Below are 14,116 nucleotides of genomic sequence, written 5' to 3' on the forward strand. Positions count from 1 at the left end.
AGAGGTGGTGGGGGGTGAGGGAAAGCCTCCAGGGGATTTAAACCTGGGAATAACCCAAGTGACCTACGATGGCTTAACTGTTAAACATGCCACCAGTGAAACAGCCAAAACCTGGGAATGACCCAAATGTCTTACGTTGGGTTAACTGCTAAACAAACTGTGGTATATCCATACCATGGGATGCCACTCAGCAATTAAACAGAAATAAACTATTGGTGCATGAAACAACTCAAATGGATTTCGAGGGAATTATGCTGTGGGAAGAAGGTAGTTTCAAGAGGGAATGTCCAGCATGATGGTGGGGGGATGGCCAGAGGAGACAGCTATGTGCCAGGTTGGAAGCATACCAGTTCAGATTGCCGCAGGTCAGAAAGATCCAGAAGATGATTTTTCAAAGAAGTTGAAATCCATAGAATACCTGAAATGTCCAAATATTAAAAAAATAATAATAATTATTAGAGACATTTTCAAACATACACAAAAAGACAGAATAGTATAATTGTCCCCAATGTACCCTCCCCTGTTTCAGTATTTATCAATAGGCTACCATTTTTGTTTCCACTATGCCCCTCTTTGTTTTCAATGAAGTATTTTAAAAAACAGATTGTGGACATAATCATTTTACTACAAATCCCTAAGTATGTATCTCTGACAAAGATGAACGTTTTATCTTTTAGAACATAACCACACTACCATTATCATAGCCAACCAAAATTAAAAATATTTAAAGATACCAAATCTGATTTTAATTTTTCTGGTTCTCTTAATTTTGTCTTTGCTTTGTTGGAATCAGGATCTTGACAAGGTCCATACACAGTGTTTGATTGATATGTTTCCTGCATTTCTATCCCCCTTTTTGCCATTTATTTTTTGAAGAAACTGAGTCAGATGTTCCCAGAATCTGAATTTAACTGATTGTGTTTTTATAATGTTGAGCGTGTTTCTTTACCTCTTACTGTGAATTAGTGTTTAAATCTCAGGGCTTGATTAGATTCAACTTCAAATTTTTGCAAGAATGTATCTTAGGTGGTGCTGTGTATTTCTTATTACCTCACGTTGCAGGCATCTTGATAATCACTTTTGGGGATGTTGAGATTGATCGGTGAGTTTGGGTATTGTTAATTTAATCCATCCACTAAAAAAGGACCCCCATCAACTTTTCATCTAATGATTTAGCAATCCTTGATAATCATTTTCTAATTCTTTATTTCATTGGTCTTTTTTTCATTCTGCTGAGGGCAGAATCATGAAATGATTGTTGTCTTAAGTCAGTTCTGGAGTGGTCTGTTACCTGGCAATGCATAACTGATAACGCAGGTACTAGAGATGAAACAAGATTACCAAATACTGGTAATTGTTGAAGCTAGTTGTGATATCAGGTTTATTTTATTACTGTCTGTGCTTTTTGCATGTATTTGATTTTTTTGTGATAAAAAGTTAAGAAGAAAATACTGAATTTAAATATCACTTGAAATAATTTGTAGTTCAATTCATTTATTTTAGTTTCCTTTCCATAATTATGAATTGCACCTTTTCTTCTAGTATATTTAATTTTGTTTTTTTTGGTTATTTAAAATATTTATATTGCTTCAAAATTAAAAATATGGCATATTCAGAAAGGCCTAGCTTTTGTCCCTCTCCCCTCTTTCTCCCATTCTTTCTCTCCCCATAGGTATCCATTTAAATTAGTTTTCACCTGAATATTTTGGAAGGCATTTTAGAGAGTTGTTAGTGAATTTGTAGTTAAATTTGTGATACATACCTAGAAAATAAGGCAATTGAGAAGAAGAATAAGACAGTTATTAATTTCTAGAAAAATGAAATTGTGTTCAGGAAAGGAAACAACCACATTATCATATTTGCTATTCATGAATAGCATGCTTGCTGTTGTATTAGCATAAACAGTAATATTGATCTAACTAAAATTGTGATCCTACTCTATTGGCAGTATGTGGAAACCGAAAGTTCTTTGTATGTGGGGAGAGGTGATGAAAAAAGCTAAATTCTCATCTTTCCTATTGGTAAGTGAATAGATGACCTATAAATATGGAAAATCAAGAAGTAGCAGTATAGACATACAATTTAGAGATACAATAGTCAATACCAAAAGAATAAGCTAAGAAGTAAATGTCATCATCTCTGCACAGAAGGGAGGTAAGGCCTATTGGTTTTTCGTAACAAGTCTGGTGATTCATGAAAAAAAATTAAGTAAGCAAAAAATTGACAAAAAATAAGAAGCAACATAGCATGAAACAATTTAACATTAATAATAATAATAGCTTATATTTATCAAGCACTTCCTACGTGCCAAGTACTATGTTAAGTGCTGAACGTGGATTATCTCTGAATCCTTACTTCAGTTGTATGAGATAGACTCTTTTTTTATGCCTATAACCGCATGAGAGAATTAATGCTTTGAGAGTATATTAGCTATTTACTGCTGCATGATGAATTACAGCAAAAGTTATCCTCTGGAAACAACAGACGTTATTACTTCATAGTTTCTGTGGGTCCTTGAGCAACTTGGCTGGGTAGTTCTGGCCCAGTCTTATGGGGCTGCCTTCAAGGTGTCAGCCAGGGCTACCGTCACTTCAGTTAAAACTCTGGAGAGAAGCTTCCAGGCTCATGCTGTGGACCTCTTCAAAGGGTTACCTCAGGACCTAGCAGTCGGCTTCTCTGAAAGCAGGTGCTCCAGAAGAACCCGAGTTGGAAGCCATGTGTCTTTTTACAACCTCGTCTTGACAATGACATCACCTTCTGTCAGAAGCAGGTCAGTAAGTCTAGACCACACTCAAGGGGAGGGCGCGAATTCCAAGAGGTGCTGATGAGTTATCTTAGAGGTTGCCAGGTGTGTTATCAGATGTGTGACACACACCTTGGTGTGTTATCAGGTTTAGGCCAGTAGAAATAAGCTATATATGTTATGCTCAATATGCAGGGTGCAAACTGACCCTCCCATGGACCCACAGCTTCAGAAACAGTGTATGACTGCAAGGGAGAATTACATGAGTTCAAGGATCACCTTGAATTCACTCTAATTTATACAAAGTCAAAGCCTCTAAAGCTTTAGAACTTTATTTGTAATGAATTATTTGAAGCACCCCTCACACTTGATCATGTCAAACTACAGCTTCGTATTCCTGGGCTGGGACATTAGTCACAGGGGCATGGTAGTTAAGGTGAGGAGTTAGTGCTCTATCTTAAAAACTGTCAGGAGCCACTGAAGTGTTTTCAACACAGGAGGATGACATAATATTGGACGCGTACCTGCTGCTCTGAGCTACATTATTTTGTCTCAAGCATCAGACGACATTCTACTTTCTCATGTGTGAAGCTGCAGATCCTCCTTTCCACCCTACCAAATTCATTCATGTGGGTGTAATGAGATTTATCAATTTCTTTTACCTTCAGACTGTTCAGAGTATCCCATCTCAGGACAGCTGTGTCTGCCTCTGTCTGAGCACATAAAGACCTTTGTGGCTGTAACCAGGCTGCGAGCTTTCTAAGGCACAGACTCATTGCCACATCCTTGGTCCTTCGGTGGTTACCACACTGTTCACACATATGAGGAACTCAGTAAATGCTTGTTAAGTCAAAATGGACTAAACTTGATTGGGCACCTACTATAGGGCAGTTATTGTGCTGAGCTCTGGGTATATAGAAATAAGGCCGTGTCATTTTACTTTATAAATGAAAAGTCATGACTGTATATTCAGTTTTTCATTCACTAATCAAACATTTTCTTATTGAGGTATAGTTAATGTACAATGTTGTGTTAGTTTCAAGTGTACAACAAAGGGATTCAGATATACATATATATATATATATATATATATATATATATATATATATATATATATTATTTTTCAGATTTTTTCCCCTTATAGATTATTACAAAATATTGAGTATAGTTCCTTGTGCTCTACAGTAAGTCCTTGCTGGTTATCTATTTTATATTTAGGAGTGTGTACATGTCAGTCCCAGACTCCTAATTCATCCCTCCCCCTCCCCCTTTCCCCTTTGGTAACCATAAATTTGTTTTCTATGTCTGTGAGTCTGTTTCTGTTTTGCAAATAAGTTCATTTGTGCATTTTTTTAGGTTCCATATATAAGTGATATCATATGATATTTGTCTTTCTCTATCTGGCTTACTTCGCCTAGTATGATAATCTCTAGGTCCGTCCATGGTGCTGCAAATGGCATTATTTCATTCTTTTTAATGGCTGAGTAATATTCCATTGTATATATATACAACATCTTCTTTATCCATTCCTCTATTGATGGACATTTAGGTTGCTTCCATGACCTGGCTATTGTAAACAGCACTGCAGTGAACATTGGGGTGCATGTATCTTTTTGAATTAGAGTTTTCTCCAGATATATGCCCAGGAGTGGGATTGCTGGATCATATGGTAGCTCTATTTTTAGTTTTTTAAGGCACCTCCATACTACTGTTCACCTTAGTGACTGCACCAATTTACATTCCCACCAATCGTTTAATAAGAGGGTTCCTTTTTCTCCACTCCCTCTCCAGCATTTATTATTTTTGTACATTTTTAACTTGTGATCTCCCACTGTGAGTGTGGCATTCTGCTAGATGCTGGAACACAGCCTCAAACTACACACTGCCACCACTCTTAAAGATTCTGTAACTATTGCAGGAGACAGAACAGCGTATGATGCCCTAGCTTCACAGCTGTGCAAGCGTAGGGGAAGGACAAACACATCAGCATAGGGAAGGGCTGTTTAAGAGGGAAGGGGAGACATTTTGGAGGATGTAACCTCGGAGTTGTTTAGAAGAATGAACATTAGGATGAATGGAGGATGCAAGCCATCAAACATTGGGGCACTAGTTTGTTAAGGCTTGGGGAGAAAGTTGAGGTTATAGGAGAAAGGAAAGAAATCACAATTGAAAGTAAATATAATAAGTAGGAGTTACTGATCCTCCAAAGGGATATGCAGAGCCAAGCCAAGTTTCTTCTCTGCTGCCTTTGTGTCTTTCCAGCCCTCTACGAGCAATCCTGTGAGGTGTACAGGCACCAAGGCAACACAGCTGGTTTCTTCTACATTGACTCAGATGGCAGTGGGACCCTGGGACCTTTCCAAGTGTACTGCAACATCACAGGTAAGGGTGCAGAATTCCTACTTACGCTTCATGTCACTATGTGATGCAAAGGGAAATCCACTGGAAGGGGACACTTGTATAAATAAAAATTTAAAGGACCAACTTCAGGGGGGAAATTATATTTAGGTAACTAATAGGAGTTAACAGCTAGGTTATTTTCATGAGAGAAGAAAACCTGTTAATGGTTTTGACAAGGTTTCACTGAACCAAGAATTAAATATCAAGCATTTTCTGCAGAGCTGAACAAGGTCATGTCTCTCTTAAAATTCAAAAACAGAAAGAGAAGGAAAATAACCCAACAGACAAAAAAACAAAAGTCAAAATCAATAGAAAGCCCTGATTCAGGAAGTGGGAAAGCTTGATTCAGGTCTGGCTCTGAGGACCGTGTGACTCCGAGGGTCACTCTGAGCTCCAATTCTGCATCAGTGAAATAGAAATAGTAGTTCCTGCCTCTTAGAGTTGTGAGGATGAAACAAAATCATCTGTATTGCTGTAACTAGCCAGGGTACTTATCCCGCAGATGCCTAACCAAAACACTGAGCTATTTCTATTTTCCTTGGCAATCTCATAATATCTTGCCACTTTTTTCTAAAGTGCCTACGGATGTATTAAGAGCCGATTATTACATGGGTTTAGAAGCAGCATGTGATCACTAATTTATTCTTAAAAAAATAATTCCACTCCCCAAACCTGATGTAATATTTATTTAAAAAAATAGCAATGCAAGCACTCCCTCTGTTTAGAATGTCAGTTGTCACATACACATTTTTTGTTTGTTTGTTTGTTTTGAGCACTGGCCTTTGGAGACACCAGCAGAATCATGTAATGAAGAAGAAAAGTAGGAGCCTATTAAGGCTCTTTGAGTCCTCAGGCCCCAGACTTCTCTGCAACAGGGCGACCACATCTGTGGAGGTCTGTCTATAGCCAGACACTGTCCTGGCCACACAGGATATGCAGAGAAATAAGGCATAGTCATCATCATTCATGAGGCAGTAAAATCAGGGAAAATAGCGTGCAGTATCACAGGTAGAAATGCAAGCAAGCCATTGCCAAAATGGTGATTGAGGACATTTAGCGGTAATTTGTCCATCTGAATACAAAAGGCCACAGGTTTTCTGCAGAAAATGCTAGTTACCTGGAATTGGATGCCATTTCATTTCATTTCCATCATACTTCATCTCTTCAAAATGTATGCTAGCTGCTTCTCAGTAGCCCTATAACATAATTAGAAATTGCGTTACTGTTTTCTTTTCACGGTTGTGCCAGCCTATAATGTTCAACAACCTGGTCAAGAAGTAGGCTTCTCAGTGGATCTTGGTTATTTTCAAAATTAATTAACATATGGATCTCTGGGGAATCATGCTAAAAATAGACTTTGCAGACCCAGAAATTCTAAATTCAGTAAATGCACTTCTGTTGAGCTTTCCAAATGATTCTGATGCAATTTGTCCCCGGTCCACAATTTACAAGAAAAGGAGGAAGTGTTTTGTTTGCAGAAGAAGGCAAAGGAGGTCAGTGCCTGCTGAGCGATGGGTGTGACAAATAATAATAGGATTTGTGGTAATGGCATCAATGACTCAGCTCCTACCATCTTTGGGAACAGAACTGAGAGTTTACAAATATCATCTCTTTTAATTTTTGGCAACAAAAGTCTGAGGTGGATATTTTTAACTCTATCTTACATAGAAGGAAAGAGCACATGACAATTTCATGACTTGCTCGAGATAATAAATCCTGGGACTAATAGTCAAAGACTCAGGAAGCAAACAAGACCTTCTGGTGCAGCAATAATCTATATCACTAAAACATTAATTGGATACTTTGTATTGCTTATGTTTTGCTTGAAGCCGTGCTTTTATTTTTGTTATAAAAATAATGCTAATTATGGAAACTTTAAGGAAAAGAAGAAAAGTGTGAAGAAATGTTAAAGTCACCTACAAACCACAATCCAGGGATTGCTATTGATATTTTATTGTTAGAATTTCCTTGGGACTTTTTGCTATGAATGCATATGTGTGTTTTTCTATGAATGTATATGTTTTTAAATGTCTATTTTTACACCATGCATTTAAGAAACAAGCATAGACATCCTATTTTCATTAAAATATATAGTTTGAAATTAAAATACATACATTAAATATAGCTTGACAAATTTAACTCTCCAAAATAATGTAAGTACAATGACACTGATTCATAGGTCTCATTTACGTGAAATGCTCTGCCTCTCTTTGGAAAGACTTCTCTCGGGATTTATGTTTGATACTTTGTCCAGGAATGGCTAAAGATGAATGTTTACATATATTAAATGTTGCCGTTTTGCTGATGTGATGCGGAAGGCATCAGGACCTCTGAGTTATGTCCCAAAATTGATAGGGTGCGTTGTGCACAATTGGGGATTTCTTTGACATATGCTTTTCTGGTCACATGCAATTGCAAAATATATAGGTGTTTGGTTTTGTTTTTGTTTTCCTAAAATACCTGTAAAAATAAAAGCAAACTTCTGTGTAGACGAATTATATCCATATTTAACTGACAAACATTTTTAATGCCTAAATATAACGATAATGAAATACGTAATTTTTTATTTGTCAATGTTAACTGTTCTTAAATGTGAGTGACTTACGACACTAGGAAAAGTGTGACAAAGTGGTCCAGGGAAGAGAGGAAGGGGGAGGGAGAGGAGGAGGGAGGGAGGGGAAGGGGGAACGGAAAGAGGGAGGAAATGGCCAGGAAAGACTTGCTGTGCGTTTAACACTCCGGTTTCTAAGAGCACAAAGCTGCTGGTCTCTGCACTTTTCAGAGGCATTCCTGGGGCATAGCACAGAGAGTGTAAAAGCAAGCTGGGACGCAGGGAACCTGGGCTCTCTCTCTTTCTACTCTTTGTGCCAGTTGGCTGGGTGCTACCAGACTGGCTGTGCATCTCGAAAATAAGGATCTGGAGCTAAGTGGTCCCTCAGGCCTCCCTCATTTAGAACTCCCTGAGAGATCATTTGAGGTGCCAAAGAAAAGGAGAAGTTTCCCCTAAGTCTGCAGATACTCGCAAATGGATGTCATGAGGGTAAAGGGCGGGTTTTAGTTGTGGAAAAGTGTAAATCTGAATCCCAGCTGCCTCGCATCTCTCTTTACAGAGTACCCTGGGGGTAGCTCTCCATCTCTGTAGGTGAGGTGGCACCTTGCCCCTCCCTCCCAGGAGATTTAAGTCTCTGCATCTTACCTACCACTGGGTGATCCTGGGGAGATGAGGTCCACGAGTGCTCAAGGAGCAACTGCCCTCTTTGGTGTAAGGCAGTGTGATCTCTGCATGGGGACAGTAGGACAAATGATAGGAGTAACTTAGGGGGTGATTAGGCTTATCTGTAAAGTGGACTGAATCTAGGCTTCTACAGATTTCGACAGGGTACCATAACCCAGGCTGCATTCTGACACTAGGGGGTAGGAGAGAAGGATGAGAAAGATAAAGAGTTAAGTTTCTTCAGGAATACACACTTGGCCTACTTTTAACGTATCTCTAAATGATGTACAATTCATTTCAGCTCAATGTAAATTTGCACATTTCAGGCACTGCACAAACTGCAAAGGATACACAATCGTGTCTGTCTTAGTCTCTTTGGGCTGGTCTAGCAACATTCCGCAAATTGAGTGGCTTCCAGCACCCCAGGAGTATATTGTCTCACAGTTCTCGAGGGTAGAAGACCAAAATCAAGGTGCCAGCAGGGCCACAACCCCTCTGAAACCTGTAGGGGAGTCTCCTTCCTGGCCTCTCCCTAGGATCTGTCAGTTTGCTTGACCCGTGGGTGTTCCTGGGCTCCTAGAAGCAGCCCCTCAATCGCTGCATCCCTGGGACTGTCTCCCTGCTTCTGTGTGATTACATCATAGTGACATTTTCCCCACACGTGTCCGTGTGTCTGTTTCCTCTTTCCTTATAAGGACACCAGTCATGTCGGCTTAGGGTCCAACCTAATGGAGTATGACGTTATCTTAATTGGATTACATGTGTGAAGAATCTGTTTCCCATTAAGGCCTTGCACATTCACAGGTACAGAGTGTTAGGTCTTTAAGCAATCATTTTGGGGGACACGATTCAACACATAAGAGTATTATTTCAGTCTCCTCCACAGGCTAATCATGGAAAAGACACAGCAACAATTAAAATGTCTTGACAAGGATAGCACATGTGTAGTGTGTGTTGAGAGCCCACAAGAGGGGCACCTAACCCAGCCTCTCGTGGAAGAGCTATCAGGCAGGCAGGAACGTCTCTAAGAGCTGGATGGAGGGTAGGAACTGGCCAGAAGAAGACGCAAAGGAAAGCATTTTCAGAAAGAGCAAATGAATGTCAGGAACAAGGTTCCAGGGTCCCTTGATCCTGCACATTTGTGGGGACCGCCTAACTCACCAGGATGAGTTGCTAATTTAGAACACTGAAAAATGCATGTACCTGAATGACTAGAAAATAAAAGGATCACAGTGACTTGATTAGGGACAAGCAAAAGTTTCTCAAGATCCATAATCTGAACTATAGTTTCCCAGCAAGGAAATTGGCTATCTTAATTCCAGGGAACAGAAGAATTTTTTTTTTCAATTTAATTTAATTTTTACTTTATATTGGAGTGCAATTGATTTACAATGGTGTGTTAATTTCAGGTGTACAACAAAGTGATAAATATACATATATCCATTCTTTTTCAGATTCTTTTCCCATACAGGTTATTACAGAATGAGTAGAGTTCCCTTTGCTATACAGTAGGACCTTGTTGGTTATCTATTTTATATATAGTAGTGTGTATACGTTAATCCCAAACTCCAGTTTTTATCATAGATCATTCTTGAGCATGCCAGACTATTTAGCTGACCCTGAAGGAAAGATGAGCAACTTTCTGAGTACCAACAACGAGCCACCATCCTCAGGTTATACATGGTCTTTAGCACTGTTCCCCTCTCTGAAGGACTGGATCTGGCTTACATTAGGGACAGTTTACAAAGGGATGAATGCACAAGAAGCAATTATGGGAATATACTGTACTATAGAGCTAGTAACAAAGGAGATGTTCCCACCATCAGGCCCATGGAAGTGAGGGGAGGGCATTTCGCCAGAGCAAGAAGGAGGGCAGGATGTGAAGAATCTGTGCCTTGAGACAGCTGTGACGTGTTTGGGAACAGCCATCAAGGAGCTTGGGGAGTATCCTCAGTCTCTCCTCACCCCTTCCAGTCTCCTTCCTAGGTTTCCATCGAGCAAATTCTGCTAGAATTCAGAAGGCAAGAGCACTTATTAGTGTAGTGCCTTTCGTCAGCCTTCCTGGGCACAGAGAAGGCTGCAGAAAGATGGAAAGTACATCTAGTGGGGCAAATGGAAAATATATTGTTTATAAAGAACCGTCCAAAGAAGCCTGGGGGAAAAAATGATTTGAATTCCTCAAGGATCAAGGATGGTGGTGAGCTGGGCATGGTGAGTGAAATCCACAAACCATGCAAATATATGAAGCATGGATTTGTCCATTAGGTTCCCACCTGAAGCAGAAAGGACCTCCCTTTGCAGGTTCAGTCGAAGCGAGGTTAAGATGGATGCAAAAAAATACGTGAAGGAGAGACTTTGAGAGCTAGCTTACTCTAAAAGTTGATAAGCCACTCAAGTGATGAATAATTAAGGGGCAAGTGGACAACTAAGGGAAACTGTGACATATACCAGAATGTAATGTTTTGTTCAAAGGGACTTCTGGGTCCCATGCCACTATCTGGTGGTAAAAGTCCCCTGAGCCTGAATGTGGACAGTTTCAGCCAATGATGTAAAGTTTGTGATCATCCTTGGCTATGCCGGTCTAGTTGGGCAAGTAGGGAGGGACGCATTTGAGACAACAGGAAATCTAGTAGGACTCAGAATTGTATTGCTGGATGAAAATGAATGTAAGGTAGACTCACAGGATAGGTTAGATGCCATCTGGAAGTGAGGAAGTGCTGGGCACTGGGATCAACGCAAAGGGAAAGACAGAAGTGGAGAAAGAGTAGGGTACAGGAAGTAGCTGGAATTAGCGAACATCTGAGGTACCTGTACAGGAAGTGTGTGTTGATGATACACGAGAATGTGGTGAGTATATCATCCACTTGGCTGAGTCATGGTGTCCAGATATTTGGTCAGACATTATCATTAATGCTTCTGTGAAGGGTTTTTTTTAGATGAGATGAACACTTAAATCAGTGGACTTTGAATAAAGCAGAATACCCTCCAAAATGTAGGTGGGCCTTGTTCAATCAGTTGAAGGTCTTAACAGAACAAAAACTGACCTCCCTCAAGCAAGAAGAAAGTCAGCCAGCAGACTGTCTTCTGTCTTTGGGATTGAACGGCAGCTGTTTGCTAGGTCTCCAGCCTCCTGGTCTACCCTGCAGATTTTGGACTTACCAAGCCTCTACAGTCTTGTGAGCCAATTTTGCACTGGAAAAAATATATATATGGTTTTTATATCCTGTTGGTTCTGTTTCTCTGGAGAACCTTGACTCACGCACTTGGTACCTACAGGTTGGATGTGCTCTCCTCTCATTTTCTGAATATTTCTACCATGACACTGATCACACTGCATTATAACCACTGATGTTTACTTCTGTGTTCCATGGGACTGTGAGGTCCTGGATGGAAAATGAGAGACAGAGTGTCAGGAATTCCTGGATCTACTTTTACACATACTCTAATGAGTCCAGTGTAAATGGACTGCTAAGAAATCACAGCCAAACTGAAGATTAATTTCTGCCTTACTCTATTTTTTCTTTCCACTTCCCATAATTTATCTTAGACTAAGGCCCTGACCCATTACATCAATGACAGTTTGGAACCATGGATATTGCCTTAATGTCTATTCTTAACTGGGCTTGAGTCATTCCTACTATTTGCAACCTCTTCTGCAAGTCCAAGAGTGAAAAGTGTCCTGCTCCTCCTCATTGCCCCCAAGACCTTTCACTGCTCTCCAGCCTCCACAAACCCTTTCTTTTCTCCAAACATAAGAATGGCTAGTGGGAGGAACACATGTTTTGGAGTCATATTGGGGTTCCTATTTTAGTGCTGGCACATTCTAGTCATGTGACCTTGGACAAGTCATTTAACATTTCTGGATCTTGGTTTCCTTATCAGGAAGATGGAGAATAAAACTGTCTTCCTTTCGAGATTAATCTGAGGAATAAATATACCTGCAAATTTCCTAGCCCCCAAATGTAGATGATCAGGAAACAGAGTAGCCAAATATCATGATGTAATATTAACCATGACCTCTTTCACTCTCACTGCTGTTCTAGTGGTATAGATAACATCTATAAGGCCATCCGAGTTGCAAAAGATAGCTATTTCCTCTTGCCAGAAATAATGTCTTTATTCCTTCTGCATTGCCATGAGATTTCAGAGACTGGAGGGATTTCTAGGAGCCTGGAGGGAGCATTTCTGAGGGGAAGCTTTCCCGTATCAATAAAGCAGAATTAGAAGGGTGAGGCACTCTGACAAGATTTTCCCTAGAACTTGACATTTCAACTCATTCAACTGTTTGCATTTTGCCATTTTGAATGTTAACAGGACACCTTGTCAACATGTTAAAAGATGTTTCCCAGCCACACACTGTTCTTCCTCTGTGCAGTATGATTGCATATTGAGATGCAAAATTGTCTAGAACCACTAACAAAAACACATTTATTTCCCGTCTTGATGGATACAATGCCGTTTTCGTGTATCTAGACCTGTACAGCGATCATCAGGCATTGCAAGAAGTTTGCAAGGAAGATTTAGTCAAATCTTGAAAGCAAAACTTGTTTTCCTTCTCAAAGAGCTCCTAATCCATTTGCAAACCACCTTGCAAGTTTCCATATCTTAACACTCTTGCTATTATGATGCTCTGTTTCTCACTCCTTTGGCAGCAGGCTCTGGTTTCATTAAAACCCATCAAAGCATGCATAATGGAGTAGGCAGAGAAGCTGCAATTAAAGTGTCTCCAGTATTCCTGTACATAAGTGTGCAGTGGGGTTGCAGGTAATAGATGATCATCCAAGTCACTGACAGAAAGAAAGGAATGTGTCCATTCAGTTTGGTCTAACAGTCGTTGGCCTTGCTTCCCAAAGTTAGAACAACATCACTGAGTTTACAGTTTCATGTATGGCCTGCACAAGGGTATGTGAGTGTACAGGAAACAAGAGTTACCCATGACATAGGACGGGACCACTTACTTATGGCACATTTATTTCTCCCCGAACTTCTTAGCGCGTTGTTAATTTTCTGCAGCTTTATTTTACACCAAAGAGAAGTAGAATTCAAGTGTTGGTGCCATGTGCATTTGTAATCAAGTTTTGTCTTGGTATCTCCTATTGGCTAATTTCTACCCCCGAACACTCCACTGCTAACACACACACACACATACACACACACACACACACACCCCCCCCCAAAAAGGAAGTATTAGCTTCCATTGCCCTGCCAAATTCTTCTACAAGGACAAGCTGGGCTCAAGTTCTCAAGTTTGTTTTCTTAATCATGTTTTGGATAACCATCATTGCAGAAGTACTGTTGCCAAAAAATTGTGACTTGATTACAGACTGTGTAAAACTGTGCCGAATATCTACTGGGCACAGGACTAGTTCAAGATGCATCACTGTGAAGTGGCTGGAATATTGTTCCCTTTTTACAAATGTGCTAATGAGGCTAGTAATTATACGAAGAGGATTCCAATTAGAGCCATCAGATCTAAATTTTTTGCTCTGTGTGGTATGCAGTACTTCTTATCAAAGGGGTCTAAAGCATGGGAGGCAACCTTCTTCTATTTGAATCATTATGCATTGGTTGTCTGCTCTGGCCAGGCACTGACAAGGCACTGAGGATATAGAAATGGTTAAGATACGGTCCCCCAAGTCCACAGAATTTATCATCTCATGTCCTTGTGGTAAGAAAACACTCGGATCTTTCCCACTCTGATTCATAATTCACACAACAGCAAGAGTGATGATTTAAAAACAGATCTGGCCATGCCTCCT

At 40.0% G+C, this 14,116-nt stretch overlaps 1 protein-coding gene across 2 annotated transcripts in view; it reads left to right on the forward strand.

The window, feature by feature from the left end:
* Positions 1-14,116, forward strand: part of CNTNAP5 (contactin associated protein family member 5) — an 887,247-nt gene that overhangs the window by 599,826 nt on the left and 273,305 nt on the right. For both annotated transcript variants that reach the window (XM_059927107.1, XM_059927108.1), the window contains exon 12: positions 5,006-5,125. In XM_059927107.1, coding sequence (XP_059783090.1) covers positions 5,006-5,125 — 120 coding nt within the window. The remainder of the gene's footprint in view (positions 1-5,005; positions 5,126-14,116) is intronic.

This window comes from Balaenoptera ricei, chromosome 7 (genome assembly GCF_028023285.1).
Source record: "Balaenoptera ricei isolate mBalRic1 chromosome 7, mBalRic1.hap2, whole genome shotgun sequence".
Classification (NCBI taxonomy): domain Eukaryota; kingdom Metazoa; phylum Chordata; class Mammalia; order Artiodactyla; family Balaenopteridae; genus Balaenoptera; species Balaenoptera ricei.